The sequence below is a fragment of the Phodopus roborovskii genome, unplaced genomic scaffold, assembly GCF_943737965.1.
Source record: "Phodopus roborovskii unplaced genomic scaffold, PHOROB, whole genome shotgun sequence".
In the NCBI taxonomy this organism is placed as follows: Eukaryota; Metazoa; Chordata; class Mammalia; order Rodentia; family Cricetidae; genus Phodopus; species Phodopus roborovskii.
Genome location: NW_026126459.1, coordinates 3,525,380 through 3,552,388, shown reverse-complemented (window position 1 = coordinate 3,552,388; position 27,009 = coordinate 3,525,380). Strand labels below are relative to the sequence as shown.

Here is a 27,009-nt window from a genome sequence, read left to right as displayed (position 1 = left end):
CTGCCCCAATTCTTCTCATGTTTAAGCTGAAAGTGCATTGTGGCTCATGCCTGTAATACCAGCACTTGGGAGGCTGAGACAGGAGGGTCAGAAATTCAAGGCCACTACATGAGAACCTGGCTCAAAAATAAACAAACAAATATATAAATAACAGCTAGCTGGACAGTGTTGACACACACCTTTACTTTGGCATTTGGCAGGTGGATCTCTGTGAGTTAGAAGCCAGCCTGGTCTACAGAGTTTGTTCCGGGACAGCTAGGGCTGTAATACAGAGATGCCCTGTCTCAAACAACAACCAAAACAAAACAAAAAACAAAACCACCACCACCAACAACAAAACCCCAATCCCCTCCAAAAGAAAACCAGAAAAAAAAATAACAACAAAAACAATAATAGACAAATAAAATTTTAATGGCTAATATAGCAACAACCACCCCCCTAAAAAACAAGACACATCAGCACCCTAAAAACAGACTTGGGGTTACTGGACTGCTTTATCTTTTTCCCCATTTATTCACATTGAATACATCTGTGGTTTTTACCGTTACCTTCTTGGCCTCTTTTGTAAGAGTCTCATGCAGCACAGCCTGGTCTCGCCTTTGATCCCCTTCTCCTGCCTCCTAAGTGCCAGGGTTACAAGCCGGTGACATCATGCCTGGTCTATGTCTTCTTGGGGATTGAACCCAGGCCTTTGTATGTGCTAAACAAGCATTCTTCTAGCTACTTATCTCTTTAATTAATGTAGAAGCCACGCCCAGCCTGCCGGCTTCCAGACCTCCCTCTTATACCCTAAAATCTCTAGTTGGTTAGAGGGTTCTCAGTTTACACTGGGGAATCTGGTACATGTGAGCCCAAGTTGCGATTCCCCTTCTAAAACTGCCATCTAGGAAAAGAAATGCAGATGTGGAACCAGGAGTCATATCTGGGGCCCAGCCAGCAATCCACCTTGCCTTACCAGGATCATTTCTAGCTCCTCCTAACAGATAAGGAAAGCCCACCCAGGACAGGAGGAGAGGGAAGCCTATAGGGCACAGGAGAGATGCTGTCAGATCTCAGTGAGGCTGGGCTGCCTCCTCAGTCCCCAACCCCACCCTCAGGCAGTTACCTGGGAAACTAACCATAGAAGCTTAGATCTTTTCGGTAGGGCCTTCTCAGACTTCAGTCATAGGGAGGGATTGGTAGGGCCCCACCCTGGTCCTCCACTCTTTTCTACATGTGCCCCTCTGCCACATCAGGAATGAGACACATCAGGCAGAATTCCAGGTAGAAGACCAGAGATTCGGCAGGCAATTGCCAGGCCAACCCAGGTTCTGGGAGCTTGGGGCTCCAGGAGCTATTCCTGCTAGGTTATGACCCGAAAGGAAGAGGAAGTGTCTGAGTGGGGAGGGCCCTTCTCTGTAGGTGCTGTCTACACAGGCTGGCCATGTAGGAACAATGTATGAGGGTCTCTTCTGACTGGGGAGTGAATACTCAGTTTCTGCTTTTAACCCTGCTTGTTCAGTCTCTGTTTGCAGCACTGTGTATGAAGTCTTGCTCTTTTCTACTGGAGGATAATGTAGGGCAGGACTCAGGTCATAGGTGACTTTTTTTTTTTTTTTTTCTCACTCTGTAGCCCAAGCTGACCTGGAACTGGAATTTACTATGTAACCCAGGCTGGTTTGAAATTTGAAGCAGTCCTGCCTGGAATAAGAGATGTGAGTCACTACGCCTACCTGAGCGTAGGTTTTTCTAGTCCCCTTGTCCCTTCTTCCCAAGGTTACCTTCCTTGGTGTCTGGCAAAACCTTGCCCACCTGGGTTGTAGTGCAGATTTGCCAGATGCTAATAACCCTTATAACAGGCACTGTGGCTTTTAAGGCAAGGCAGACAGAGATAAAATCCCTTGTGTGCCCTCCTGGAAGTTCTCAGGGTCTCTTGGTGATGGCATCCACTTATCAGGCCCAATGCCTGGCGCCTCACTTTCATAGCCTAGCTCATCTGAGTATATCATGTCTCCGTAGTGTCCACCCACCTGGTGAACTGCCCAGGGAACAGTAGCTGTGGCCAGATGCCAAGCAGAGGCAGGAGGGGCAGAGGAGAACATGGATTTGGGGGCTGCAGCCCAGGGTCTTGGATTATTCTGAATAATGTCTAGATCCTGGAAAATAGCAATGATGTCAATCATTCCTGGCTGAGTTGAGGGTTGCAGGTATTGAGTTCGAATGCTTTCTCCCTCTTCCTTCCCCAAGGCCAAAGCCCAGGTCTGGAGATTCTCCCTCAGGTCAAGCCCTGAAGCAGCCAGCAGAGACTTTTGGAATTCTGTCCTGCAACCTAGCCCTTGGATCTGGGTTTAGCTTGTCCATATAGTCCCAGCCAGCAATGCCCTTCCTGGCCCTCTATCTCCTCCCCAGCCCTGACACAGTCTGGACCTCCTCCAGCCAGCACTGGCATGGAGCCATGAAGCACATGGGTACCATTCACAGCACCCACCAAGTTGGCTCCCACACTTGAGTCCTTGAAGACAGAGTGGGGAGGGACCCAGAGATCCCATACCTGACCTGCTCCCCCACATCTTATATAGCAGTTTAAGGACGTGGAAACTAGAGGGGGAGGGCACTTGGCTATGCTCTCACAGAGAGCTGGAGCTGAGGAAAACATTGACCTGGAAATCTTCGTGAAGGATAAGGGTGTGTGTTGGGGGTGCCTCCTCCAACTCCTGGTACCTTGCTGGTACCCCCCCACAACGCTGCGCCTCCTGGAGGCTACCCACTGTCCCACATTTCCAGGCAGTCACTTTTCCACTTATTTATCAACCTGGGGTCTGACCTCTTCAGATCACAAGCCCCAACCTCCAGGGCTTAGGCCTAAGCCTTATATATGCCTTAGCATATCACTTTGAAATCATTGTATTAGTTACTTTTCTCATGGCTGTGACAAAATATCTGACAAAATAACTTCAGGAAGGAGGGTTTGTTTTGGCTCATGGTTGACATTACTGTCCATCATATCAAGAAAGGCATAGAGGGAGGAGTGGGAGATGGCTAGTCACTTGTGTCTCAACTCAAATGCTTCAGTTCAATACACCCACTCCACCTCTGGCCCCAAATTCTCAAATCTATCTCTTATCACAAAAGACATTTAGTTCATTTCTAAAAGTCCGAACAGTTCTAACAGTGTCTGAAAGCCCAAAGTCCAGGACTTTGACTCACTTGAGACTCAAGACAATTTTAGCCATAAACTCTTAGAAAAACTAGGGAACAAGTTTCTTCCAGAATGCAATGGTAAACATTCCCATCCCCAAAGGGAAGAATGGGATCAGATGCAAACAAACCTGAAACCCATCAGAGAAAATACCAACCCTGAAGCTTCCGGTCTTAGCATCCTTAGCAGCCCCACCCATTCTAATTCTGTGGCCTGTTGCACATGGAGCCTCTTTTGGGCCCACACCTACAGCTTTCCTCAGCAGAGGTCCTGGTTAACTGGAGCCTCACTTTCATAGCTTCAAATAATAATGGCCTCTTAGGGCTTTCTTACAGGGATTCCAACCCTGGTATACATTGCCTAGTCTGGCAGTTTTCTGGAACCTCCACAACCTGGTGACTTGCAGTCTGCATGCTTGAAAAACTTGAACTTTGCAGATATGCTGCCAAGTTCTGCTGACAGCTTGATGCATGGGCTGGACCCTTTACCACAGGTGTAACATGGTCTGTGTGCCCTGGTGGGTGCACCTAGATAACCCTTCCCTACGGGTGATGTTTGAGCAGGGGATCTCTCCCACAGTTTCAAACTGCTTTAAAGACTGCATTTTTTTTTTTTTCTCGAGACAGGGTTTCTCTGTGTAGCACTGGCTGTCCTGGAACTCCCTCTGTGGAGCAGGCTGGCCTTGAACTCAGATCTGCCTGCCTCTGTCTCCTGAGTGCTGGGACTAAAATTGTGAGCCACCACCACCTGGTTCAAGACTGCATTTTCACAACTTGAGTCTCCTTCAGAGTTTGCAGTCTTGTTCTCAAAGGATCTTCTTGTCTCGGGCATAGTGCTCAGTTTTTCTGTCACGGCACTATTTCTTTAACCATTATAACTGTTTTCTCTCTACCCAGTTTCTCTCCAACTTTCTGCTTCACTTTAGATCTAAGAACCATGCCACAGCTTCACTTTAGATCTACAATTATGCCACAGCTTGGATGTAGTGCTATCTTGGAAATTCTAGCCAGGCCATGACAACCTTTAATCCCAGCACTTGGGAGGCAGAGGCCAGCTTGGTCTAGAAAGTGAGTTTCAGGACAGCCAGGGCTACACAGAGAAACCCTGTTTTAAAAAATCAAAATAATAAATAAATAAATAAAATCTAAACAAACTAGTCTATTGCTTTTGAATACAGACTCATACAACTTTTCAGGCTAATTCTTTGCTAGAATAGAACACAAATGGCCGATAGCCCAGTATCTGATGGAGTCCACATCCTCCTCTGAAACCTTGTATGGTATTTACTGTTCACTGTCCTCTGTGATCTTCTGGACCTTAACGGCCCACTAAGCTCTGTATATAGCATTTGAACTTCTCTAGCCAGCAGCTCTGGACTCTTCCACATTCCTCCCATAACCCAGTTCAGATCTATGAACCACGTGGCCAGGCTTCTCCCAACAGCAGCCCCACTTCCAACAGCACTTTTCTGTGCTGACTCTAATTGCTGTGACTACACGGTAAAAAACCAAAGGCAGGGAGGGAAGGTGTGCTTTGGCTCATGGTGTGAGGGCCAACAGTCCATCATGGTGGGGAAGACATGGTGGCAGAAGTATGGGGCAGCTGGTCACACTGTTTGCTGTCAACAAACAGAAGTGAATGCCAGGCTCAGCCCCCTTTCTTCTTCAGTCTGGGCCTCCAATCTGTGGAATGATGCTACCCACATCCTGGGTTGGTTTTTCTTCTTAAACTCTGGAAACCTCAGCATAGGCAGGCATAGACATCCTCCAACTGCCTGTAACTCCAATTATAGGGAATCAGATGCCTTTTTCTCACCTCCATGGGCACCAGGTATACACACACACACACACACACACACACACACACACACACACACATGCAAACAAAATGCTTACAGGCTTTTTTTGTTTGTTTTTGGTCTTTAGAGACAGGGTTTCTCTGTGTAACAGCTTTGGTTGTCCTAGAACTCCATCTGTAGACAGGCTGGCCTCAAACTCAAGAGATCACCTGCCTCTGATTGGATTAAATATATGTGGCACTACTACCCTGCACTTTATTTTTTTTTTAAAGCAAAATTACTGCACTGCTGAAATTAATGTTTACTGTATTCAAACTCAATGGAATATTAACTGGACTAGTCTCAAACCTTCCATTACATTTGAAAGCAGCATTGTACATTAGGATTTTCTTCTTCTGAATTTCCAAGTATATCTACAGGTGGGTCAGCCCATTGACTCACTCAGGAGGGCCAAAACAGTATCTTTTCTTCTCTAAACAGTATGTAAACAAAAGTACAAAGGGGCCTTCCCCTCATGTCTGTACCTTCGTATGCTTTAAATCCCTCTCCTGCTGGAGCTTCATTTAGCTCAAAGATGTTACTTTTTTTTTCAGACCAGGCTGGACTCATAGATCCACCTGCCTTTGCCTTAGTGCTGGGATTAAAGGCATGTGCCACCACAGCCTTTTTTTTTTTTTACGTGTATGTGTGGGAGGCCAGAACAACGGTCAGATCCTGTGCAGCTGGAGAGGTACAGGTGGTGCTTTGAGCTGCCAATCTGAGTTCAAGAGCAGTCCATGCTCTTAATTGGGCCCTCTCTCCAGCTGTGGTTTTCTTTTTTTGAGACAAAGTCCTGCACTTTGCATGAAAGGTTGAAGAAAGCTCTAAATCCCTGCACAGTACTCTAAGGAACGCCGGTGTCATGTGTGCTATGTGAAATTCATCCTCCATGCAAATGGATTGTGGATTCATAACGTCTACTCTGATAAACAGCAGTGATAGAAGGGTTGTGGGAAGCGAGAGTTAGGAATGAGTCATCCTTCAAAGAAACTGCAGTCTGGGATTTTTTTAGAGTACATAATGCTACATTATCTACAAGTTAAGGAGGGGGATGCCAACATGACCGGAGGGTGGGACCTCATCCAGTGCCCTCCTGTTCCTATACTCTCCAGAGGGGGCTGCAGCCTTCTGGGCAAATGTCTATCTCTCGTTCAAAGCAAAGAACAGCTGTCTGCCCTGGTCTGAGTCCATAACACATTTCTTCTTTCTTTATGGTGCTGGTACCTGAGGCACAGGAGGCATTTAATCTACCACTGAGCCACATCCCTGCCCTCAGCATCACATACAGGCTATTGCTTAAGAGCAATGAAAGTACTGGGCTGTGTGTATGCATGTCCCCATGGATGTACAGGGATGTGGAGGCCAGAGACCTTCAAGGGTCACCCCTCCAGCAACATCCATTTTCTTTTTTGAGACAGGCTTTCTCACTAGCCTGGAACTGGCCAAGTAGTCTATACTGGTTGACCAATGAGCCCCAAGGACCCACCTGTCTCTACCTCCCTTATTGGGATTATAAGCACATGGCACCACACCTGGTATTTTCATGTGGGTTCTGGGGATCAAATTTAGGCCATTGTGCTTGTACAATAAACACTTTACCAACTGAACTAACTCCCCTGCCCCAACACTGGGTTTTTAAAGGTCTGAAACAAACTGACACAAAGTCTCACAGCTGCTAAAAGCTTGAGTCAAAGCACATCTGTGCTGAGAACACAGAAGTGGGAGGCATCACTTCTTGCAGGGGAGGGGTGAGTGTTGGTACTTGAGGGAAGCAGGCTCAGGCAGGATTCCCCACCCCACAGACTGGGGCATAGACACTCCCACTCACATTTTATTAAGTTCAAGGACTGGTTACAACAAGGGTGGAGGTGGCGGGAAGATCCTGCCTGGCCCCCGTCACCACTGGTACACAACCAATAAAAAACAAATAAATAGCTGGGTATGGGCAGCTAGATGGCGGCACAGCAAGCACTGAGTGCAATGGGTAGGGCATGAGGGCCCCCTTTCAAGCTGTGGCAACCATCAACACTGGACAGTACTATGGTGGGAGCCTTGCCATTCCACCGATCAGTTCCTGAAGAAACTTGACTTTGAAGTTGGTCTGTTGATCTTTTTGAGATGAGGTCTCACTCTGCAACCCAAATCACCAAACTCAGAGCAATCCTTCTGCTTCAGCCTCCAAAGTGCTATAAAAGTACAGGCATTCATCACCCTGCCCTGCTAGGACCCGATCCCTTGGCTGATCCAGTCAGGCCAGGATTGTCAAAAAGCCACCGTGTTTCGGACTTTGAAAATTGTTGTATTTGGGATCTGAGAGGCCAGTGGATTGTTATGGTCCTGATGGATATCCAGCAATCAATGTCACTTAGCCTTCTGATTGATGCTTTGGAGCTCCAGGATATGCTGCTACTTGGTCCACTAAGGGCCCGCTGTGAGACAAAGGCCAAGAATGGGGCTGGAGTTCCCTACACCTCTGATTGGTCAACAAGGACATAGGTCAGAGCACTAGAGGTCCCAGAGAAGGGGAGGAGCCTAAGTACTCAGGGTTGGAGAAAATTTTCATTTGGCTTCAGGGCCCATATATAGTTCAAGAAGGGAGGAGACAGGGCAAGAAATAAGGCCACCTGGTGGGGTCAGGCCAGGGTGAACCTTCAAGCTGTGGGGGGGCAGCTTCTGAACAGTAGTGTCAAGCCATTGCTGGGAGGGTTATGATAGCCCACAAACCTTCCTGGATCCCAGCTTCCCTTCACTGGAGAATAGGCACCTGTGCAAGGGAGCTCATGGTGTTGAATGTGACTCATGGCCTGGAGGCCCCATCTACAGGATTGGGGTAGGGGAGGGGAGCTCAGTCATCCAGGCCCTCCATCAAGTCCGCAATGCTCTCCACATAGTAGTGAGGTACAAGGTCATGTTGACCAGCTGCCAGGTAAGCCTGGGCTTCTTCGAGGCGTGAGACCCCTGTGAGCGTGAGCACGGTGGTCATGCCACAGCGGTGGCCAAAGAGGATGTCGGTCTCTAGACGGTCACCCACCATCAGTGTGCGGGCGGGGTCCACGCTGAAGTCTTCGGTGATGCACTGGAACATGTAGGGGCTGGGTTTGCCCACCACCAGGGCTTGGCGTCCTGAGGCTGTCTCCACTGCCACAGCCAGGCTTCCAGTACCTGTGAATAGGGGACACTTGGTCAGCAGGAGGGCAGCAGTTGGGCCTGACCTAAAGGCTGGGCACTACCTGTTCCAGACTCCTGAATTCAGAATCCATCACCACTGCACTGGATACACTGTAAGCTTAGCTTCTCCCTCTAACATGAAGGTGGTAATGGCAGTCCCCTCCTGTGTGTACTGTAAGCCTGTGTGTGAACAGGCTTGTGTGTGTAAACGGGCTTGTGCTATCAGTTCTGCAGGGCAGCTGTGTTTTTGGGCAAGCCCTTCAGCCTCTCTTTCTTCAAACTGTGGTACAATGGGATTAAGTACCACGTCCCCTGAAGGGATGCAGTGGGCCTTACAGAGAGGCACTTTGTAAATGGAAAAGCATTTAGGCAGCAATGGTGGTTACTGTTCCAAGAAGCCATGCTCCTGGCATGGAAAATTGGCACAGCCCACCTGGAATGCAGCAAGGCACAGAAATGTCCACACCTCTGACCCAGTCAGCCTGTGGGAAAAACAATCCCCCAGAGAAAATTCCATCTGGAGACAAAAAGCTACAGGCTGGAAGATGTCTGTGACCAGTGACCATGGGAAGTAACCAAAGCTGGGGAGGAGCCCAAGAGCCAGACAATGGGAGGTCTGTTTAGAAAAGCACAATCCCGCCCCACAGCCAGCACCATCCTGCTGGCACACTGAGTCTGCTATTCCTGCCCACAGGCACACCCTTGTGCCAGAACATCCCGCCTTTACACCAACATCCATAATTAAACAAAAGAGAAGCACCACCATTTACTGTGTACTCCTGAAAGCCCATTTCACAGATTAAAAAGCTGAGGCTCTGTGACATTAAGAAACCTGCCCAAAGAGCCGGATGGTGATGGTGCACGCCTTTAGTCCCAGCAATTGGGAGACAGAGGCAGGTGGATTTTTGAGTTTGAGGCCAGCTTGGTCTACAGAGTGAGTTCCAGGAACAGTCAGGGCTACACAGAGAAACCCTGTCTCAAACCTTACAACCACTACCCCCCCCCAAATAAAAGGGAAAGAAAGGAGAGAGAGGGAGGGAGGAAGGGGAGGAGGGAGGGAGGAAGGAAGGAAGGAAAAGAGAAACCCACTAGAGCTGAGCTTTCTGTGTGGTGGTTTGAGTGAGATTACCCCTCACAGTCGTGGTCACTGGAGCATGCTCCTCAGTTGGTGTTTGGATATTTAAGAGGCTGGCTCTCCTGGAGGAAGTGCATCACTGGGGGCAGGCTTTAAACAGTCTCCCACTGTCTCCAATGTTCGCTTTCAACTTCCTGCTTGCAGTTTGAGCTTTCATCTTGCTGTCCTAGCTACCAAGCTGTCACCTCTGTTCTGCTATCATTGACTTTTATCTCTCTGGGACTACAAACCCAAGTAAACCTTTTGTTTTTCAAGACAGAGTTTCTCAGTAGCTATGGAGCTTGCCCTGGAACTCCCTTTGTAGATCAGGCTGGCCTTGAACTCATAGAGCTTTGCCTGCTTCTGAGTGCTGGGATTAAAGGTTTGTGCCACCACTGCCCGGCAACCCTTTCTTCTATAAATTGCCTTGGTCATGGTGCCTTACACGGTAACAGAAAAGAAACTAACACACTTGGGATTAGCATAATGGCTTGCATTCAAGAGCCTGAGGCAGGATGCTCAGTGACAGGCTACACTGGGCTACATACACAGTGAAACCCTGTCTCAAAAACAAAGCAAAACATCAGAATGAATTATTTACAATAAAGTATGTTCGCCACCTCCTCTAATTTTGCTGGGTTCTTGAGGTGACTGTGGCAATTCACACTTCATCCAACAAGGGAGTGTTTCTTCTACCAGGTATCACTCTGGGGTATAAATCAAGGCCCTCCTGCAATTAAATATTTCTTACCTCAGCCTGACCCCAAACACTCAGGGCCTCCTCTCTCCACGCTCATAGACAGCTACATCACTGCACTACACCAGTCACAGCAAGAACCCTCAGACAAGGAGGGCTGTGTCACATCAGAGCAGGCAGTGCTGGGGGACCCAGGGCCAGGCGCCTCCCTCACCTGTGCTGCACCACCACCCCAGCCCCAGCCTTGTGTGCTCATGAGGGGGAAGAACCAATTGTACCCTGTTAAAGGATCCGTGTAGGATGGGAGTCTCCACCCAGATCCAGTCTTGCCAGCTGGGCTTCTCTGTGGCTTTGGAGCCTGTCCTGGAACTCACTCTGTAGACCAGGCTGGCCTCAAACTCAGAGATCCACCTGCCCTGTCTCCTGAGTGCTGGGATTAAAAGCTTGCGCCACTATCACCCAGCTGGCAAGACTAGATCTTAACGTTGCCCATACTGGCTTTGAACTCCTGATCCTCCTGCCTCAACCTCCTAAGTGTTGGGAATATAAGCCCATGACTGTAACACTTAAAGCATATATATGCAATGGCATATTCCTATTCTTGTGGCCATTTCTACTTGTCAGTTCAAGCAAACATGCACACAATTTCATAGGCCTATGATAAGGAGGGAGAATTGTGGTGTGGTTTCACATTATTTCGAATCTGATGCATAATGGGACCTTCATTAATTTTTGCTTGTCTAGCTCCTTCTGCTCCTAGATTACTGACATATAACCAGTAAGGTTTTTTGTTTTTATGCTTTTGGAGACAGGGTTTCTTTGTGTACCTCTGGCTGTCCTGGAACTAGCTCTATAGATCAGGCTAGCCTTGAACTCACAGAGATCTGTCTGCCTCTGCCTTCTGAGCAGGGACTAAAGGCCTGCTCCACAACCACCTACTAGGTGTTTGTTAACAACATGATTAGGAAGCTGCATCATTCACAAATGTGGCTTAAGTCTGTGTTTGTTAGGCTCTGTCTCCCCCTCCAGGCAGGAGAAGTGACCAGCAGGTTGGGTGAGTACAGCTAGATGGGTATGGAATCAGAAGTCAGGAAGGTTCCTGCAGAAGCCTGGGATAGATAGGTCAGGTCTCTCACAAGTTCCTCACATTACTTTCTGAGACCCTGGAGAAGCCCTTGTCCCACAGCCTCAACCTAATCTCTGAGGGAAATCTGGCTTGTTAGTAGCATGGTGTGGGAAGGGATGCTGCAGCTGTAACCTCTCCCTTATTACGGGGGAAAAGGTGCATACAATGGGCAGAAAGTAGGTCTAAGGCAGAACCAGCAGCCAGGAAAGGCCCAGACAACAGCTTCCCTTTCGACTACACCATCCTAACAGTATGCCAGTATCTCCTTGTTCACTGTCACCCTGCCCTGCAGCATGCCTCCTCCAGGAAGTTTCCCAGATCCTGTCTCTACACACACCTTCACAAAGCTGTGACTACCTCACTTCCTGCAATGCCACCCTGCAGAACCCCACTCCCTCCCAGGATTTGGTACCAATGACTATTTGGGTGAAAGACCAGCAGAATGGAGTGGCAAAGATATGTCCATGCCACATCCTAGGGTACGGAATCTGTCTGTATCCAGTCATCACTACCTGATAGCTGCTGCTCCCTCCACCTCCTGACTCACTCCAACCCTCACTGTTCCTGTCTAGATGCAGGAGTGAGTATCCTCAGTAACCAGCCTGGCATGCCGATGGATGGATGGATGGATGGATGGATGGATGGATGGGGGAGGGGTGTTCCCAAGGCCAAGTTCACCTACTCTATGCTCAATGTATGTTCTCTGGCAGCTCACTTCTCCTCTCTCAGCCTCGATTTCTATAATTGAGAAAAGGAGTCTGGCATTGGAGGCAAATGCCTTTAAACTCAGCGCTCGAGAAGCAGAAGCAGGAGGATTTCTGGGAGTTCGAGGCCAGCCTGGTCTACGGAGCTAGTTCCCGAACAGGCTCCAAAACAATACAAAGAAACCCTGTCTCGAAAAAAAACAAAACCCAAAAACAAACAAGCAAAAGAGAGGAGAGGAGAGAGAGAGAAATGGGCCAACATTCTTATGAGTAACCTAGAAAGTAAAAAACAGCATTAAGAGGTTTCAGAAAGCTACCAAGGGCTGGAGACATGAACCTCCAGTCAGGGACTCTGGAATGACTGGCATGGCGTGGAGACCCACTCGCACCCAGAATGCTCCGATGTTATGTAACTCCACAGGGTTAACCAAGTACAGCCAGATCTGGAACTGAGGTCAAGCTCCACGACCCTCCAGTCTCCAAACGGATCAGGCCGCTTCTACAAACCCACCTGCAAAGTGGGTGGGGCCAATGACAAAAGCCCAGGAGGCCAGTTCCAAACCTGGATCCCACCTGAAATTCCCTAAGCCATAGTGAGCCTCAGCTGGCTCGTCTGTCAAACGGGTCCTCGGCCACTACCCCTCACGGGCAGCAGTTTCAGCAATTACGAGACGCGCGGCGGGGCCCTGAACATGTTCCGGCGCCTAGTTCCACGCTCACCGGGGGTCCGGCTTCCGTCGCTGAGTGGGTGCCAAGGGTCGCGATCGGTGGCTACGAGCAGGCAGTCGGGGTCGCGCAGGTGCGCGCACGCCTCGCTCAGCCTGGCGAAGGAGAAGTGCTCGTCGTAGCCCACGAGCACAGCGCGCACGCGCGTGTCGTCGTCGCCGGGGTCCCCCGCCAGGCGCAGTCCCGCGGCACGCAGCTCAGCGCGCAGCCCTTCACCGCCCAGCACGAACACAGTGCCCGGTGCGTCGGGCTGCCCCGGCAGACGCTGGCACAGCAGGCGCGCGGCACACAGCGCTGAGCTGAAGAGCTGCTCAGCGCGCAGCCCCGCAAAGCCCAGGCGGGTGAAGCGCAGCGCCAGCTCCGGTCGCGCGCGCCGGCTGTTGTTGCTCACGAACAGTGTGGCCTTGCCCGCCCGCGCCAGCCGCTGCAGCAACTCGGGGGCGCCGGGTACGGTACGCTCGCCGTTCCACAGCACCCCGTCACAGTCGAACAAGACGCCCTGCGCCTGGCCCAGTACCTCGCGCAGGGCCGCGCCACGCAGCCGCTCGCAGCGAGCCATGCAGCCGGCTGGCCGCTCGTACGCGCGCGCCGTGCTCCCTCTGCGGCCACGGGCCGGCTCTACCAATTGGCGCGTAGGACGGGCCAAGGGCGGGGCTACGACCGCACGGCTCAGCCAATGGCAGCGAGAGAATAGCCGAGGGCCCGAGCCGATCCCGAAGGGATTCGGAGAAAGGGGCGGGACATGGAGAGCCAGCCTAGTCTGGAGCGAGCTTCTCAACCAATTAGAAGCTTAGGCCGACTGGTTGCTAGGAGGAAAACAGAGGCAAAGAGAGATGAGAGATGTTTGTCTTCCGGCCAGATCGCGTTACTCTCGGAACCATTGAGGCCCTGGTTCCAAGTCAAGTCCTGATGAACGAGTGGATGTGGTGGAGCGAGGCCAGATTACTGGTGATTTCTTAGGCTTTGAACTTTTGGGCCAAGTCAGTGTTCCTTGGGTCCTTGGAGTCCCCTGAGGAACTTGTAGATTTTTTGGGTTTTTTTGTATAATTTGCAAAATGTAAGATGTGTAATCTTTAATGTACAGGTCGATGGCTGTAGATAAATGCTTTTAAGAACACAGATGCAGGATCAGCGAGATGGCTCCTCACAGTGGAGAGAACATACTCCTGCAAGTCATTTTCTGACCTCCACATGGGCATCCACATGTAAGACATACTCAAAATAAATGCTAAAACATTCTAATGCACGGATATAAGAAAGGAGCCCAGAGATTTGATTTTATGTTTTTGTTTGTGGAGCCCGGGCATTATTTTGCTATATTGTTGTTTGGGCGACATAGCTGCTTAGACCTTTAGTTTGTAGATGGGGCCTTTTAGTCTATTGCGCCTTTGAATAACCAGTGTGGGACCAGGAATGAATCAGGACTTGTATTGTCACAATTTTGTGGTTGTCCAACCTCCAGAGTAACTGAAGTTGAGACCAGGGTAAAACCCTGCCTTTGAGGGCCAAATGTTCTCTGTTCCAGGTGCCTTTTATAAGCAATTTCCTTGATCTGAAATGTACCTACTTTTTCCTTCAGCCTTTTCACCTGGCTAGTGTCAGGATGACTTCATCTGTCACCTCCTTCAGAGGCTACTAAATTGGGCTTCCAGTTCCTTTGATTCTGTCATTTCTGCCTGCCTATTCCCAAAAGTTCCTCTAGTATAGATCTGGATGGCTCAGAGCAACTGAGGAAGGTCATGGGAAGATGGATCCTTGGGAAAGTTGTTTATGTGTATGTGAATGAGTGCTTTGGTCTTCAGAACAGATAGGGTGTAATTTCCAGACTGTCTCAGAGGAGGAACGCATGATCCTAAGAAACAGAGCAACTGTCTTGGGTTGGAAGCAGATTCAGTATCTCTAGGAGAGAAAGCTATTGCTGGACCAGTTGCTCCAGTTTTGTTAAAAATAATTTATTTACTAGCCTTACAAAAATACATTGGCAAGAGAAAAATAAAAGTCCTGTGGAATGGGCAAGTCCATCCTTCCTTCTGGTAGCTCCCTTGAGACCCTGCCAGATGGGGGGAGAGGTCAGGTCAGAGCCCCCAAGTTCAAAGTGGAAGAAAAGGTCAGAAAGTAGAAGGCTGTCCTGAGCCCTCCTAGCCATGGGGGCCAACCCAGCAGGCACCTAGGCACAGGGCTCAGGCTGTCCTGGGAGGACAAGGGAGGGAGGGAGGGTGGGGACATTGAGTACTTGTCAGGCAGGAGGGCCTGCTCAATCTGTCTCTGAGGTGAGACCCCTGGGCCGGGGCTGGGGTGGCAGAATTGGGGGGGTGGGATGTCCACCCAGAGTCCCGGGGCCTCCTGTGTCCTCTGTAGCCACTCCTTGGTCCACCTGAGCAGGCATGCTTGAAATGACTAGGCCAGGAGAAGCAGGGCTGGGGAAGGCTGGTAAGCGCCGGCTCTGGCGCCGGGCAGGCTGTGGAGGAACAGGGGGTAATGGGGGAGGCACCGTGGGGGCCCGGAGGCTGGTGCCCACTAGACGGCGTGGCAGAGCTTGGGGAGTGCCAGGGCTGCCAGAGCCAGAGGGCAGGGAGGGGGCTGGAGGGGATGAGCGTGAACTGGAGGGCTGGGGAGGTGGCATGGTAGGCCGCGCTGGTGCCGGGCGCTTGGCTGTGGAGGAAGCAAAACAGAGGAAGGTTAGGGTTCATGAGTCTGTGTGCATTCCTCCTGTGGGGTGGGGTCGCATTCCACAGTGGGTCCTCATCATTACTCCTGCATGTTCCTCAATATCTCAGCTTACAGTAGGTCCCCCCAGAGCCCACCACAGTAACACCCACTTCTAATGGCTTCAGAGGATCTGTCATCTGAAATGGTCTTGTCCATTTTTATCTTACTTGGTCCTTACTAGTGCCTCTCCCTAGAACACACACCCAACACGGCCACTGTTATCACAGTCTAGGTGTCGAGCAATTGTGGGTACACATCTGCTGACTATATAAACATCAACTGTTCCTACCGACACTTGGGTCCTGCTTGCCTCTCAGAAGTCCCAGGTCCTTGGGCAAGTTTGGACCTCGTGAGGCAGCTGGTGGGGTGGGGTGGGGTGTGTGTGTGCTAAGTGGAGCTGAGGCCAAAGCTCTCCCTGGCCCTCTAGAGTGCTTCATTTGCCCCATATCCTCACTGGTGGGACGGGGTGAGAGCCCCAGCCTCCCACAGCTATTAGGGCCAGGTCTGGTGACTCTAGCAGTTTCTGTCTTACAGGTCCCTGTGTGTCCCTCTGCTGCTCTCCTAGCTTTACATGATGTGCCCAGCCCTAAACCCCCTCGTCCTCAGGACCTATGGGCCGGGGACTCGCCAGTGATCCGGTTCCCACATGGATCCTTGGCCCCTCACCTGTCCATTCTGGGCCAGGTTGACATATGAGTATGCCAAAAGAGCTCAGGAGGCTCCAGGATTCCTCCCAAACCTCTTTCTTCCTTCTACCCTTAAATATGGTTTTGGCCCTGTGCTTTGTAGTCCCTGGGCTTCTAGAGGGCTGGACCACCCACCATGCTCACACCGGCTACCTTTCTCTAGCACTTTCTGTGTGATGGAGTCCAGCACACTCCTTGAGGTCCCAGCTCACGAAGCTCTTCAAGGTCAGGGCAATTACAGCTTATACTACACAGGAGGGTGCTGAGGCATTTGCCTATGGGGTAAGAGCTGGAACGTGGTCTAGAGTGCCAGGCAGCAAACCCTAAGCATCTGGCTTCTTTTCTCACTATTGCCGGCCTTTCTGGTGGTCTAAAGACAGGGGAGGACTGGAAGTTAGGCTCTCCAGCTCCCCTCTCCCACACCCAACTTACTCCTCCGAGTCGTGTCCTCTGCTGAAGCAGCCGTTTCCATGGGGTTCCTGCTGACCTTGGGGGAAGCTGGTTTGGGCAATTCAGACTCTGTCCTGTCAAGGGAAGAAAAGGGGCAGTGGTCAAGCTTAGGCATCTCCTAGAATCTGGCATGACTCCCAACTGTTGGGTGGAAGGACTTGCTCCCCACTGCCTGTGATTATCCTCGCTCTCATTCCCTGGGTAGATACTTATCGTATGGGTGGGTCTGTGTCCTAAGTAACTCTGTCAACTTGACACAGTCAAGAGTCACATGGAAAGAGGAGTATCAACTGAGGGACTGCCCAAATCAGACTGGCCTGTGGGGAGCTGTCTTGATGGATGTAGGAAGGCCCAGCTCACAGTGGGGCAGTGTAGTCCCTGGACCCAGGACAATGGTCCTGAGTCATATAAGAAAGCTGGCTGATGGGAGGCCTTTAATTCCAGCATTTGGGAGGCAAAGGTAGGTGATCCCCTTAAGTTTGAGATCAGCCTGGTCTATACAGAGAGTTCCAGGACAGCCAAGGCTACATAGTAAACCCATGTCTTGAAACTCCCCTCCAAAAAAAAAAAAAAAAAAATGTCCCAAAGAACAGGACTTTTGGGGCTGGAGAGATGGCTCAGGAGTTAAGAACACTGGCTGCTCTTCCAGAGGACCTGAATTCAATTCCCAGCAACCACATGGTGGCTCACAACCATCTGTAATGAGATCTGGTACTGTCTTCTGGCCTGCAGGCACACACGCAGGCAAGGCAGTGAGTAGCACTCTCCTGCCTGTGCTGCTGCTTGAGACCCGTGACAGACTGCTACCTGGAAATGCAAGCCAAATAAGCCCTTTCCCTCCTAAATTGTTTTGGTCATGGTGTTTATCACAGCAACAAAGATCAATTTAGTACAAAACCCATGACTGAGATATAATCTGGGGGGACAATCCACAGGGCCAAAGTGGGAGGTAGAATGGTAGAATGCCAGACTTCTCTGCCTTGGTTTTCCAGGTGATTTTTTTTTTTTTTTTTTTTTTTTTTTTTTTGCCATGTGCAGCTCATGCTGGCCTTGAACTTTCCATGTAGGGGAAGATGATCTTGAACTCCTGATCCTTCTGCTTCCACCTTCCCAGTGCTGACAGTTTATCACCATGCCTTTTCTGTGCAATCCTGGGGCTTGAACTAGGCATACTCTACAAATTAAGGTTTATTCCCAGACCTCCATGTGATCTTTAGGGGATGTTCTACCAGCAGAAGTCAGAGAGTATGTGAGCAGCAATAAAAAGTCCACACAAGCCTGGATTCCAAGGGGAACTTCTTTTCCTATCCAACTGTTGCAACTCTCCACACTGCCCATACACTGCCTCATCTGCAGCACAGCATGCATCCAGCCTGACATCACAGGGATATAGACGGACATGTCCACTCTCCCTCCTGCACCCATGGCAAGGGCTGAGGGTGGCATATATCTGCCTCATCTGAGGGAGTCTATGGCCATCATGTGGGCCACTGAAGGCACCTGTCTGTGCCACAAAACCCTGCTAGAATTATAGAGTCGGTTACAGGACAGTTATAAATCCCAACCATCCCTGCCAATTCCCTAAATATGTACAATGCCTGGCACTTAGTAGGTGTCATAGAAATAACCATGCAATGAAAAAGGGAATATGTTTAAGGCCAAGAGAAGCTCCTCCCACCTACTCCAACCAGTGGGACCAGACCATTACATTCCTAAATCCTCAGACACAGAGCCCCAGGCTAATGTCTGTGTGGCCAGTAATAGGTTATTCATGCGATTTAGCCCTCACCTTTCCTTCACAGCTGTGGAGGCTGGAGCGGGGGTGGTAGCTGGCGTAGGTGCAGCAGCAGGTGTCAATTCCTCTGAGGTCCGTTGGCTACTGACCTTTTCCTGGGGGGCCAGGGCTGAGAAGATACCTGATACACTGAAGTTGATATCTAGGGGCAGAACGAACAGGTGTCAAGTTCAGACCCTTTGCCATTCTGAGCCAGGGCTACTCTCTTTCCCTGAAATGATGCGATTGCTCTTGGCCTTCCCATTCCCATGGGCCAGGCAGGACTGTTCCCATTCACAGATGAGAAACTGAAGCCCAACATGAAAAATCAGCTTCTTCTAAGCAACAAGGAGAGTTTGTGGGGCAACATGAAGAAAGGACATCACCTCCAGGGAAGAGCATGTCTGCATTCTGTATCAGTGCTTCAACCACACCCACCACCTGAATTGAGGACACAGAGGCTGCATCCAGTTGGGTCTGGTCCCTGGCACAAAAGGGAAGCAAGAGTTTTAGTGACCCTAACATTGTGTGACTCTGCTGAACATGGCTGATGGCACATGAATAGCTCACATACCCTATTTCCCCCTCCTTCACCTATGACAGACATCACTAATCAATTCTGGGCTCTTTTTCCACAGTTCTTGGATTGATTGCTCCCACTAAGCAACTACAATTCAGCACATAGGACATCTTGTCATCTGCCTGGGGCTTGGAAAGTAATGATGATGCTCATGTATCAATGCATCTTAAAGTTTGTAAAGCATTTCCCATCTAATTCCCTCAGCAACTCCCCTTAGAATGTATACAATCTCTTCAAGGCCCATGTCTGGAAGGTTGGGAGTAAGACTTAAATCCTCCCTCGTGGTTTCCAGCACCTGCACATAGATGCTCCATCACTACCATTACCCTGGTCCCGCAGGCTGCTCCTCACAGCAGCTTCAGTATTAAGAACTGTTCAGCTGGATGGTGGTGGCTCACGACTTTAATCCCTGCACTCAGGAGGCAAAGGCAGAGGCCAGCCTGATCTACAAACCTACAGAGAAACCCTGTCTTGAAAAACCAAAAAACAACCCCCAAAAAGAAAACAAAAAAAACCCCAGCTCAACCCACTGCAGAGATAGGGAAGCAAGGCCTAGGGAAATTAGAGGCCAGTGACTAGCTGGGGACAGGCTTCTTGTGTTCACTGCCCTCACCCTTCTTTCTCAGGGGGCCACAGCAGGTTGGGCCCCAGGACAATAGCGATGTTGCTGGGTGTCATCTTGTTCACTTCTTGCTCCTCTGCCAGCAGTGCCAGAAACTTCATCAGGTACCTGGATGGGTGGGACAGGGTCATAAATGCTCGACAATGCCCTTAAAGTCCTGAGAACTTCCTATTCTAGGGTTTCCAGAAGGGAACGGACACCACATAGCACGGTTAAGCTTCTACTAGCTAAGTTCCTGGATCTAGGTTTTGAGTGCCAGTATGTTTCCAGTATGTTTGTGAGAGGAGAATCTTCTAGCTGGCACAGGCAGTGGGGACTGTCTCTAGTGCTGACACCGAACTCAACACCCAGGGTCAGAGAGTGGCAGCAGTAGGGTCTGAGGCCAGGCAACGTGGCTTCACTGGTACAAAAGGTTTTGTTTGTGTGTTTGCTTTTAAAGACATGGTCTCTTAGCCTAGCTTGGCTTCGAACTCTCTACAGCCAAGGACAACCCTGAAGTTCTGATCCTTATTTTTCCGTAACTCAGGCATGCATCACCTTCCCTCTCCCCCAGTTTATAGCGTGCTAGGTGTACTAGGCACTGTGTACTCCACTGACAGTCACACCCCCAGCCTGACTATCTTTGCTTAAGATAGGGTCTCACACTGTAGCCCAGGCTGGTCTCAAACTCAGCCTCCTATCTCAGCCTCCCTCGTGCTGGCATTATAGGCATGAGCCACTGCACCTGTTGGGATTTGTATGTTCCAGGACACAGTCTAAATATAAAACATAGGATCAGAATATCACAAGTCAGATTCTGTGTTCAACCACAATACAAGGCTAGAATCAAAAGCAAAGCTTTGTGGGGCTGGGCTCACCTGAGGTTGCTGAAGTTCTCTTGGGGCAGGTTGCTGCAAACATCATGGAGGGCCTCCAGTCGAGCCCCAGGCTCCTTCAGGCTGAAAAGGGACAATCACCACTGAGCCAGCTCAGGGCCACATTTTTAGAGCTTTTACCTCCCTACTCCCCTCACGCCCACCTCCTCACCTGGCTGCTCTCATCCAGTCATCATAGAGGTCAGAGGTCATCAGGGGCTCTGGCAGCTCCCGGAGATAGGACTTAAGGGCACCTGAAAAGAGGCCAGGGGAAGGTCTAAGGCAGCCGGCTAACTCGCACTTCTATATGTCCAAGGACCCAGCTCTGTCCACGTAGAAGGAACCTCCAGCCCGTATTCTTACTAACATGTCTAAGTCTGATAGTCTCTTTGGGTCACAGGCCCTTTTAACATAGTACTTAGCAAGATTATCCTCAAAAAACAAACAAACTAAAAAAACTCTGCTAGTGTTACCTCAGGCAGCTCTGCCCATTCCCAGTGGATGAGGTACCTGCCACGGCATGGGGGTCTGAGCAGAACTCCTCCAGGCTGTGGGGATCTGAGGCCATTGTCTGCTTGAGGCGCTTCAGCACAGAGGCCCCAGCAGCAAGACGGAAGAGGCCCTGGGGTGCAAGAAGGGACAGACTGGGTGTCACAGAGGGCGGGGCAGGAGCAGGCTGCTGGCCCTCAGTGTCCCCACTGGGCTGCTGGTCATGGTAGACATCATGGTGTCTACACACCTCTCCAACTACCAAGGTCTGGAATTCTGAGCACAGGGCGGGGCTGAGAAATGCAGAGTGTGTGAGAGGAGGCTGGGAGAGCTGTGCGAACACCAGTCTCATTAAGGGTGGAAGGGAAAGGGATCTCAGTAAGACTGGTGGGGAGCCTGTACTCCACCATGGTTAGATAATTTCCCACCCAGGAGTCTAGCTTCAGGAAAGGGCCAGCATGTGACAAAGACTGGACTGGGGACCCCCAGTTCCTCATGTGACTCTGAGCACATCTCCTCTTTGCCTCTGTCTTCCCCTTGCCAATCAGAGCCAATGAGAACCCCTACTCACACCCAGGGACACTTGGACTAGTAGATGGGGCAGGGACTGCTCAGTTAGTTAGCTGGGGTACAGTGCCAGGCTCCTGAAATGCCATTTGGTGAATCAGTCAGTTTGTCAATGGAAGTTATGTCTCCCCCTGAGAGGGTAACTAGGGATGCCAGCATGGGGGGCAGCACGGGGCCGTCAGCAGCTCCATGCCTCGGCTCTCACCTCCTCCTGCATACCCTCTGATAGCAGCATTAGGACGCAGGCCTCGATGGGCAGGGCAATGTCACGACCTAGTTCTTGCAGGTGGGTTCTCAGGGATACCCCATATACCTTGGAGATGGGGGCAGCCATCATCAAGGGGGAGAGATCTGTGGAAATGAGAGACATCATGGCCAGGGCAGACAGGACACCTCCAGGGATCCACTTTCCACCCTGCACATACACAACCGTTTAGCCTACCTCTTGGATCTGCCCACCTCCACTGCCCTGCCTAGTCTATATTCCAACCTTCTAGAAGGTCTCTTGGCTTCCTATCCTGTTCTTTTTCCATAGCAGCAGCAAGTCCATCCACAAAGACCTAATCCAGACCTCTCCCAGCTCCTATCTCATCCATGGCTCCCTTTTGCCTTTCTGGATAAGGAGAAAAACTTTTTTTGTTTCTGTTTTTCCAGACAGGATACCCTGGCAGTCCAGGAATTCTCTATGTCAACTAGGCTGGCTTTGAACTCAGATATCCACCTATCCCTGCCTCCTGAGTGCTGGTATTAAAGGTGTTCACCCCCATGCCTGGCTAACTGCAAACTTTTACAGAGCCCTAAGTATACCAGGGTTAGAGGTGTGAGGCTGGCTCACTCATGTCCCACCTGCTTGGCCGTGGTTGTCTCTTAGCTCAGCTAGGGCCGCGTCCAGTGAGGTCAGTGACCTGCGATGGTAATCAGCCTGAATCTCCAGGAGCTGTGGGGACAAAGAATATTCCCCAGAGAAATGAGGGAAGTGGAGCATTCCCCAGGGTCTCCAGAATAGACTCCCACCATCCCTTGGAAGTCCCAGAAATCCTTCCCTGTGGCATCTACCCTGAGTTTCAGGTGGGTCTTGGACTCACATGAATGAAGTAATTGGCATATGAGTCCTCCTTGGTGGCAAAGTGGTACAGGTCAGCCAAGTACTCATCCTCGGGGACAAAGGGGAGAGGACATGTGAGGCTGGGTGTCTGGCAGGGAAGCTGACAACTGCAGAGTTAGCAACCTGTTCAGAGCTGAACGGCTGTACATGGAGGGTCCTAGTCAGCCTTCTCTCTTAGCTGGGGTCCACACTTGGGGCCTCTGCCCACCAGACCACCTCATATTCTTCAGGCTTTGTGGCTTTTAGTTCTTTACATTGGGTCCTCAGATCCTTAGTCCAATGTGTTCTTATTCACCATGCAACCATTCTTTCATTTATCCTTCATTCACTCACATCATGAACACCATTCATTTACTCTGCAAATACTACTCATCCATTCATTTGTTTACCCAGAAAACACTATCCATTTTTCAAAAATCATTCATCATACACATGCTATTCATTCATTCAGCAAACCACCCATTCATTCACTCAGCACTGAATCCAAACAACCACATCCCAGCTGTTAATGCACACAATGAGAATGGCAGAAGTTCTGTAGTGCTCCACTACATAGATGCTGACCCCTAGCTGCCTGGATTTAAAACTCATGGCCGCTGTGGTCAGACTGATCCCTTCTCTGAGCCTCAATCTTCCCATCTGTAAAATGGTCAGAATAACCACACCCATCACCTACTCGGACATCCCAAGTGGCCTCACCTTGCACTGTTCCACTTTCTTCTTTAGCTCCTCCTCCTCTTCCTTCAGGGTCTCTACCTTGTTGGCAGTGGTGATGTGGCTGTGACTGCTTGGACCACCACCTAGGCCTTGACTGCTCCCTGAGTTCTTGGCTGCCTGGCTGAGCCTGGGGAGGGTCCCAAGGTGGGTGGTCACTGGCCCCATTGCACAGCCATTGCTAAGTGTCCCTTCCATACACGTAATCACACAGGACTCTAGGGTTTACAGAGGCAAAATAGAAATTCCTTGGGCCTCTGCCCAGACTAGGTCAAAGCGCTGTAGGGCTCCCTCTGGTGTTGTTCCTAGTGGTTACAGCTACCCAGCTCCACAATGTAGACTAGAAGCCCTACAAACATATAAGGACCTGGGAAAGTGGTGGTTTTCATAGTTTTTGGGGTCACCTGTGGCACAAGGGAGCATATGCACACCCTCACACATATATGACTTTACCACATGTGTTCCAGAGGACCAGCATGGCCACAGTACCCAATGGGCTCTGCAGAACCCTACTACAGCTTGATCTAGGTTCAGATGCCCACCTGCTCTTGAGGGTGTTCCAGTCGGACACCAACTTCTGCAGGCTTTTCTTATGCTTGAGGATGGCAGGCAGCTCTTCCTGAGGTAGGCACAGGGAGGGTTCAGGAGCCTGGGTGGGCAGGGCAGGGGGAGCAGGAGGACAGGGAGGCTAGGGCTGGGGGCAGGGTCACCTCGCTCAGCCTGCTGAGCGGCTGCAGGACATCTCTCTCCAGGGTCATCTCAAACTCAGCCAGGATTCGGGCCAGCTGGTTCTGGATGGCGCAGCTCATCTCTAAGGCTTTCCTGGGGACAGAGAGCATGATGGGCCAAAGCTCCCCTGGCCCCTCACCTCCTCCTAGAAACACTTGGAGGTTCTTGCCTCTCCGTTTCCCCCTGCTTTCTCAGATCTTACTGACCTGGACATTGCTCCCAGCCTGCTTGTCCTTTTGAGGTAGACACTCTGGCTGCTCTGACCCCCTTATTGCTTCCTGGCGCCTTCTCTAGTAAAGAGCCAGCCCCCACCCATGCTCACCCCATGCTGGAATCGGGATCCAGTTCTTTGAAGCTTTCAGCCATCGTAGTGGAAAGAGCCATGAGAGGGAGCTTCTTCTGCAGGGAGGGTGGGGTGGGCAAGCATGAGTTTACCACTCTCCTCCACGCAACCTGAGCCCATCACCCGGCCAGACACACCCACACACCAGCAGAGGAAGGAGCCAACCAATCAGAAACTGGATGGTGTGTGTGTGTGTGTGTGTGTGTGTGTGTGTGTGTGTGTGTGTGTGAGTGAGACCACAGGGTCACTTTTATTACTTGTTAGCTGTGTGACCTTGGGTTAGTAAATTTAGGTCTTGGTTTCCTATTACACACAAGTGACTTATACAAGAGACTTTTGCCAGGGCTGTTGGGGAGACAATGCATTACTGGTCTTAGCAACAGTCTGGCAGGAGTCAATAAATGCTGCCTGCTGAGTAACAACAGTGAGCATCATCCTTCCAGATCAAATGGTGCTCCGCCCACCTAGAAGGCCTGGGGGGGTGTGCTATTGGTAGCAAACTTAAGAAGCTGCAGCCAATCCAAAGGGCTTCATTCTTACCCCATCCCTCATCACTCAGGCCCCCCTCCTGGTGACCCCCACTTACCACCCGCTTGTCCATGTCAGCCCCGCTTTGGCCCTGGAGGCAGGCCTGCAGCCGTTTGTGAACATTGTGGGCTGCTCGCTTAGCAGGCTCCAAGCGCTGCTCCACCTGGGAGGCATAGGGGAGGGACATGTGCTGACTGTAGACTATAAGGGGTGATTGTTCTGTTGTCTCCCCCCCCCCACCCCAGAGCAAGAATCACTTTTCTCTTCCCTTCTGGGGCTCCCCTGGCCAGCAGGGAATGACTCAACCAGGCCCTGGACTGTTGTCCCTGCCTGTCAGCCTCGATACTGACAGCCTGCACAGACCTGCCTCCCAGCCCAGCCCAGCCCAGGCACGTACCTGCAGCAGGTCCTCACCCAAGAACTCGGCGGTCTCTGGGGTGCTGTGGGGAAGTGGGGCTTCTGCTGAGTCAGTCTGGGTTGGGAAACCCACTGCCTCCCGTTATTCCCTGCATATGGCACCTGGGCTCCGATTGCTTCCAGGACCCACCAAGGCTGGGTGGCCTGTCAGCGCCGCAGTTGGAGCACATTCCATGGGTTTTAGAGATGCGCGCCTGCTTCCTCCTCCACCCAGGGCTGTGCCCTGGGAGAGGGTGTTCCCATGACACCGAAAGGGCAGGAGGGAGCTACCCAGGGCTCAACTTTGAGACACAGAGGCAAAGTTTTTTTTTTTTTTTTTTTTTTTTTTTGTCCCATCCCCCAAATTGTTTGCCTGTCCCGGAAAGAGGAGGCCTAGGCTGGCCCCCTAGAACGGGAAGTGTGGAAGCTGGCCTCCAGGGTGGTCAGGCCCACAGGCACACATATTGCACTGAAGCTGTGGGCAGGTCCCAGGACTTTGCTCAGGGACACGTAGGGACATGGGTTCAGAGTAAAGTGGCCTGGCTTCATAGGTGCATGCATGCAGGTGTCATTGTAGGACTGGATCAAGTTTCTGGATGCTCCCTCCCAGGGCCCAAAGAACGGGGAACTCCAAGGCTGGGGAAGAGGAGCAGAGAGAAAAGCTCCAAGAAACTCCCCAAACTTCCGCTCCCCTAGTTCTGGAGCTGGGGACCGAAGAGACCAGAGGGTGCCTCTACCTGAGCCTTCGAAAAGCAGAAGCAGGACTTTACTGCAGGAGGCCCCTGGGCTGGGGGAGGGGACGGACACCCAGCTCAGAGCAGGCCCCGCCTCCCCAGGCCAGAACACCGCCAATCCCTTCCCCCAGGGTCTGGGGCCCCCGATCGGCTCTGTTCCTCCCCAGCCCTACAGTTAGAGGTGGTTAACTGTTCCCATTGTCCAGGGGGGACCAGTGAGGCTCCGGGCAGCGTCCAGAATCAGGGCGCATTTTGCTCTCTGTAGCCTTTCCAACCAGGAATGGAGGTGCCTTTCCCCGCAAAAGCCAGCTGTGCCTGTGCGACCACAGTGCCTTCAGACACCAGGAAGCGAGGTCAGGGCTCTGGCATACCAGACGGCCTCTGGCCAGAAGTCCCCGACCTCCCTGACTGGTTCCCCTACTCTCCTGCACCCGCTCAGGTCCTGCGGGGCGACAGCAGAGCTAGAAAGTGGTGACACTCACCGTCCCAAGCTGCCTGTATGGGCCAGCTGCCGCATACGATGCAGCTGCCTCTTCATCATCTTGAGTCCGGGCTGGGGGCCTAGGGGTCACCGTGGGGGTCGAGGCCCCTATCCCAGCCTGCTTCCCCGCGCGCTTCACCCCGGATGGGTGGGCGGCGCTCTGGCTTCCTGGGCCGGCACGCTCCTCTGGCTGGCGCTGGCGCTGGCGCTGGCTCTGGCGCTCTCCTCCCCCGCTCACGACTCCGCCCCCCCCCCGCCCCCAGGTCACTCCTCTCTTCAAGTTGGGAGTCTCGCTCTTTCGCGGCTTCTGAGCCCCAAAGACCCCTGGCCGGCCGCCTGGCGAGTGTATGTTGGTCTGTGTCTCTGCAGTATGCAGGTTGAGTGCGGGCTCCTCCTTCCCTTACCCTGCCCCGCTGCAACGACGGGTGGCGGGAAGCAGGTAAGCGCTCCTGCTACCGCCGCCCTGGATATAAACAACCTTTGCTCTCTTAAAGGGAAAAGAAGGCTCCATGCCTTGAAGGGACAGGCCCAGGACAGGCCTTCGGGACCTGTGCAGGCTAGTCACCAGGAGATGCTCCTTGGAGACTTCTTCCCCTATACCATTCTCTGGTCATACCTCATGCCTGCTGAACCACTGGCTGGAAACCTGGGCTACCTGAGACCACCAGAGACTAATGTCTTTGGACTAGTCCCCAAAG

General features: G+C 51.4%; 2 protein-coding genes across 5 annotated transcripts; both read right to left on the bottom strand.

Annotated features, from left to right (window-relative positions):
- Positions 1-6,833: 6,833 nt before the first annotated feature.
- On the bottom strand, positions 6,834-13,173 carry Pdxp (pyridoxal phosphatase). Its single transcript, XM_051189346.1, has 2 exons — positions 12,545-13,173; positions 6,834-8,177 (listed from the first exon to the last, which is right to left on the bottom strand). The coding sequence occupies exons 1-2, from the start codon at positions 13,107-13,109 to the stop codon at positions 7,861-7,863; spliced, it is 882 nt and encodes a 293-aa protein (XP_051045303.1). The 5' UTR covers positions 13,110-13,173; the 3' UTR covers positions 6,834-7,860.
- Positions 13,174-14,481: 1,308 nt separating this feature from the next.
- Positions 14,482-26,534, bottom strand: Sh3bp1 (SH3 domain binding protein 1). Of its 4 annotated transcripts, XM_051189344.1 has the most exons (19): positions 26,313-26,531; positions 26,004-26,145; positions 25,098-25,140; positions 24,759-24,863; positions 24,152-24,228; positions 23,811-23,922; positions 23,643-23,719; positions 23,086-23,230; positions 22,367-22,435; positions 22,128-22,218; positions 21,487-21,632; positions 20,736-20,847; positions 20,398-20,479; positions 20,229-20,309; positions 19,363-19,479; positions 18,556-18,653; positions 18,185-18,332; positions 16,378-16,469; positions 14,482-15,202 (listed from the first exon to the last, which is right to left on the bottom strand). In XM_051189344.1, the coding sequence occupies exons 4-19, from the start codon at positions 24,771-24,773 to the stop codon at positions 14,805-14,807; spliced, it is 1,860 nt and encodes a 619-aa protein (XP_051045301.1). In that variant the 5' UTR covers positions 24,774-24,863; positions 25,098-25,140; positions 26,004-26,145; positions 26,313-26,531; the 3' UTR covers positions 14,482-14,804. The 4 variants fall into 4 exon arrangements, with proteins under 4 accessions (XP_051045301.1, XP_051045299.1, XP_051045300.1 ...); XM_051189342.1 differs by lacking the exon at positions 26,004-26,145 and having other exon boundaries at positions 26,313-26,534; XM_051189343.1 differs by lacking the exon at positions 26,313-26,531 and having other exon boundaries at positions 26,004-26,289.
- Between the last annotated feature and the right edge of the window lie 475 nt (positions 26,535-27,009).

Excerpts from the sequence above, each read along its gene's own strand:
- Pdxp (XM_051189346.1), bottom strand. The coding sequence starts at position 13,109 with ATGGCTCGCTGCGAGCGGCTGCGTGGCGCGGCCCTGCGCGAGGTACTG. Across the intron at positions 8,178-12,544 it reads CGACGGAAGCCGGACCCCCG|GTACTGGAAGCCTGGCTGTG; the intron begins GTGAGCGTGGAA and ends CCCTATTCACAG.
- Sh3bp1 (XM_051189342.1), bottom strand. The coding sequence starts at position 26,371 with ATGATGAAGAGGCAGCTGCATCGTATGCGGCAGCTGGCCCATACAGGC. Across the intron at positions 24,229-24,758 it reads CTGACATGGACAAGCGGGTG|AAGAAGCTCCCTCTCATGGC; the intron begins GTAAGTGGGGGT and ends CCCTCCCTGCAG. Across the intron at positions 20,310-20,397 it reads GACTGGATGAGAGCAGCCAG|CCTGAAGGAGCCTGGGGCTC; the intron begins GTGAGGAGGTGG and ends GTCCCTTTTCAG.